Source organism: Nannospalax galili, unplaced genomic scaffold, assembly GCF_000622305.1.
Source record: "Nannospalax galili isolate Female #2095 unplaced genomic scaffold, S.galili_v1.0 scaffold1128, whole genome shotgun sequence".
Classification (NCBI taxonomy): domain Eukaryota; kingdom Metazoa; phylum Chordata; class Mammalia; order Rodentia; family Spalacidae; genus Nannospalax; species Nannospalax galili.
In genome coordinates, this window is record NW_008358632.1 from 2,105,885 (window position 1) to 2,110,453 (window position 4,569).

At 50.1% G+C, this 4,569-nt stretch overlaps 2 protein-coding genes across 3 annotated transcripts in view; one reads left to right on the plus strand and one right to left on the minus strand.

Annotated features, from left to right (window-relative positions):
* LOC103724786 (rho GTPase-activating protein 27-like) overlaps positions 1 to 4,569 on the plus strand; it is a 23,870-nt gene that overhangs the window by 3,879 nt on the left and 15,422 nt on the right.
* Positions 3,382 to 4,569, minus strand: part of LOC103724775 (importin subunit beta-1-like) — a 20,205-nt gene continuing 19,017 nt past the window's right edge. For both annotated transcript variants that reach the window (XM_029558079.1, XM_008821920.2), the window contains one exon: positions 3,382 to 3,564. In XM_029558079.1, coding sequence (XP_029413939.1) covers positions 3,405 to 3,564 — 160 coding nt within the window. In that variant the 3' untranslated portion in view covers positions 3,382 to 3,404. The remainder of the gene's footprint in view (positions 3,565 to 4,569) is intronic.

Consider the following 4,569-nt stretch of genomic DNA (forward strand, 5'->3'; position numbering starts at 1 on the left):
CTAAGTGAATAGATGAGGCCAGGGTCGGAAAGGATGTAGATGATGAGATAGGATCCCTGGAAGAAGGGAGTGGCCCACAGGGGCCAGGGTGTGAATAAGGAGGTGACATGGGGGTGGGGCAACCACCTGTCATACATCAGCTCAGGGCTTAGGGCAGACCACTGAGCAGACGCTCCAGAAAAAGAGAGAAGCCTGTACCACATCTGGCATTTTGTAGCTTTGTCATTCACAGCTCATTCAAATAGCACACACTGTGTCCTGGGTTGTGCTGGTCAGAGACCCAAGGTGTAGTAAGACACAGCCCCTGGGGCTAACAGGCCTGTGTCCTCTCACTCAGAGGCCTGCACACACGACTGGGCCCCTAAACCCTTTTGCTCTAAAAACAAACAGGTTGAGAGAGAAACTGTTGTCTAAATTAGAATCAGGCCTCCTGACTCCAAACCTCGCCCCAGCTGCCAAGGTTAGTCTTAGTGAGGAAGCCTTCAGAGCTGACCATTGTTCCCCTCAACCAGAACAGTAGGAGCAGATGGCAAGTACACATTGCCCTCAGCACCGTGTCCAGCCACAGTTAACCTCCCTCCGGTGCTGCCTGCAGCCAGGGGCACAGCAGGAGAATCTTATGGCCAGGAAGGCCCTGTACCCCACTGTCAGTACTAGGAGAGGCCACACAACAAAGCAGCCTTTGAGGCCAGGCCTGTAATCCTGGCTGAGGAGGCTGAGGCAGGAAGATCACATTTTTAAGGGTTACTCAAGCTACAGGGCCAGTACAAAGCCAGCCTGGTCAGCTTAGTGAGTCTCTGTCTCAAAATAAAGAAGCAAAAGGAGCCGGGTGTGGTGGTGCATGCCTTTAATCCCAGCACTCAGGAGGCAGAGGCAGTCAGATCTCTGTTGAGTTCAAGGCCAGCCTGGTCTACACAGTGAGTTGCAGGCCAGCTGGGGCTACAGGGAGACCCTGTCTCAAAAAAAAAAAAAAGAAAAAAGAAGCAAAAGGAGAGCTGGTATGTAAATTGCATGCCTAGCATGTGTGACACCCTACATTCAGTCCCCCCAACTGGGCCCTCTAGAAGGAGGAGCCTCTGTGACTATCCCCCCAGCCCCACCCACATTCCTGTTTCTGGCCTCCCTGGTTAGGATATTTCGGAGTGTGGTCAAAGTCCCCTCCCCAGCCTTGGAGGCTGGAAGGTCCCGGGCATAGATCAGACTGGGACCTGACCCTGCTGTCCAGGCATTGGCCGCTGGCAAGAGAGAGTTATAGTCCCTGCTTCAACTTATGCAAACAGCCCTGGAGGCACTGCACCTGAGCACAGGCATAGCCTGGACTGGAAGAAGCCCCATGGCCTTCGTTCCTCCCTCCTCAGCTACCAGGAATTGTGAGTGATCCTTCCTGGGGATTAGGTGTCCTGGGGGACAAAGGGACTTAGAAGTTTTCTCACTTACCTCCCTCCTGGATTTCCCACCTTGTCCCTTCCTTTCCCTGTACACTTCCTGGGACAAATACCTCAGGGCAGGCAAAGCCTGAAAGCTAGAAAGCCGGGGGTGGGGGGGATTGTTAGTAAGAGCAGGGAGTGGAGGCCAAGTTGAGGAGATCCAGGAGATCCAGTAGCCCCCTCCTCTTGCCTCTCCCAGCTTCCTGGATCCCTACATAGGGCAGCTGCCCTGGGTGACTCAGCCGGTTTCTTCACACCTACCTGACCTTTTCCTCCCCATGACTCACCTGCTGATCCAGGGGCCCCAATGCCCTGCCCATGTCATGGTTTCAGGTAGAACAGGACCTTAGGTCTCCCTTCCAGCCTCAACTCACCTACCTGGCTACCAAGAATTCTCACACCCACCGCCCTCTCCCCTGCAGACTGAGCCGTTGCAGTGTGTCCCTAGGTGGCCCCTAGGGGCCTGGACCCTTGCTCATCCTCTGATTCTGGGTCCCCTCAGCTCCCAGGCTTCAAGCTGGACTCCAGGACCGCACACTCTTGTCCCTTCCATCTGAACCCTGGATTCATTTCTTTCTGTTGTCTGTCCAGTAGTAGGAGGGGCCAAGTACTGCATGCCAGCCCGGATGGGTGGTCAGTGCCAGACCCTGAGGTACAGGAAGGTCCATGGTCATGGATGGGGTAGCTGATGGTCAGGAATGTACTACAGGCTCCATGCCAGAGCTGGGTCTGGGCTACTGAACAAGGGACAGTGGCCATTGGTTGCTATCTGGAGAGTAGCCCTAGGGCTCCGGGCATAGGCATGCTTTGTTAAATTGAAGAAGCTCCTGTTTTAAAATTGAGGAAGGTCTGTGATGTTCAGGGGATTCCCAGAGCTGCTGCCCAGGCCAGTCCCACAGGATCCTCCCACCCAGCTTATGAGGGGGGGCGCACCCTGCCTCCTTTGTTCCTGGCTAAAGATCTCCTGTGAGGCATGCAGGTCTCTATCTAGTCCTGGAAAGTGGAGAGACCAGCAGGGGCTGCCTCCAGACCCCAGACTTCCACTTCCTTGTTACCTGGTGAGAGAAATTTCAGGCATGTTTGAATGTGTGAGTGATTAGACCTTCCCCCATAAAATGGTTTGATCGTCTTAGAAATATTTGTATGACAGGAAAGCTGCAGTATTTCTGCCAGCATTTGGGGCTCGTTTCTTTGTCTGCTTCCCTGTGGGAGTTCACCATGGGGTCCCCTGCTCACATATTCATTCCATCAGCAAATGGCAGATGCTGTACTGGGCACCCAGAAGGCAATGAAAAAGTACAGTCCTGGTTTCAGGTAGCTTATGGTCCAGTGTCCGGACTCAGGTTTGCTTTGCTTAGTCAGGGACCTACTGGCTTCGGGGCAGAGGGTCTGATCGGCGACAGAGTCAAACTCTGGGACCTGTGTCTTCCCAACAGGACAATTTATTTTAAAATTCAGATTGTTTTTATACATCCCAAGGAACTAGCAGTCATGTCGGATATGGCAGTCACATACAAAGATTTAGGGTACAAAGAAACAGGACATTTAGTCTGTTAGTTGGGGCCAGAAGAATGCTTAAATTTTACTCAAGGTTACCAGTACCTGCCAGTAATTTATTGGCCACAGTGTTTTTTTTTTCCCCCTAAGTTCCCCTTCATCACAAATCATGACCATGGCACCAGAAGCCCTCCTGGAAAAACTTTTAGCTTTTAGCTCAGGAGTAAACCTTTAACCTGGCCTAATCTCTTAGCCAGGGATAGCTGAGTTATTTGTTCAGGACAAGGAGATGAGCTAAGGGTTGTTGACCAAGACGCTTTCCCACAGAGCAGGGAGCCTGCACTTTTATGACCGGGCTGCTTCCTCCTGCCAGTCTAGCAGTGTTCTGCAAGAGAGGGATTATCAGAGCCACTGTTTTCAGTGCCCCAACCTTTGGCAGAGAATGCAGCCTGGACCTGTAAGTTTTAGGCTCATCTCACCCTAGGGCCTGGCATCCTGGTTTCCTACAGTCCAGGAGGTGAGACTGGCCAGCAAATGGACCGTTGTGAGATGGTGTGTTGGCACATCCTGAATGTGCTGCAGAGGGCACGATGGAGGCAGTCTCTCTCCAAGGATAGGTTGGCAGCATTCAGAATGCTTCCTAGAGGAAGGAGGAGACATCAGAGGAAAATTCTAATGGTTTCTATAATTTCTCTTCATGAAACCCTCCAGACCAGAGACCTTTTCTATTAAAGCTTTTTCCCTCATCATTTGGAACTTAGTCTATATCAGTTTTATAGCAGTTCTCTAGTTAATTAAGGCCATTTTACATTTTATTAGAAAAGCATTCGTTGTCCCTAGATCCATAAAATTTCCACTTCAGAAATTCAGTATGAACTGGGCTTGATGGTGCACACCTGTAATCCCAGCATTTGGGATGCTGAAACAGGAGACTCAAAAGTTCAAAGCCAACCTAGCCACTTCAAGACCTCTTTTCAAAAATAAACATAAAACCCAGGTTAATTACTTGTCTTCTAACAGGAGAGTTCAATCTGTTCGTATTTCATTTAACAACTGATTCACTGCACTTGATTTCATTACATCCGGCATATTTTGTGTTTGTTGGTTGACCTTGAGGTCTTCCCCTTTTGATCCAGTTGTGATTGACTTCCCTTTCCTCCTGTTTTATGAATGCCTTCTGCACCCTCCCTTGGAGGCACTAATCAAGCACATACTTTGTAGACTTCGAAAATGGGGTTCTCCTCCACATTCCATCTGGCAGTCACTGAACCCGTGTCAGTCTGCAGACTGAGTCTTTTTCAGCTTAGGAAACTTCTTTGTTGTATGCTTTTTGTTTTGTATTTTCTTACATTTGTGTCTTTGCTCTCCTTGCTGGATCCCCCGAGTTTATCTTTTTCCCTCTTTATTTTCTCCCTGGCCTGGAACTCTCTATGTAGACCAGGCTGGCCTTGAACTCAGAGATCCGCCTGCCTCTGCCTCCACCTGCCTCCGCCTCCCAAGTGCTGGGATTAAAAGTGTGCACCACCTCACCACCACACCCAGCTTGTTTTTAAAAAATTAATCTATTATTTTGGTTTTTGTGTGTGAATGTATTACCTGCGTGTATATAAGTACACCCGTGTCATGCCATGTTTTTGGAGGTCAG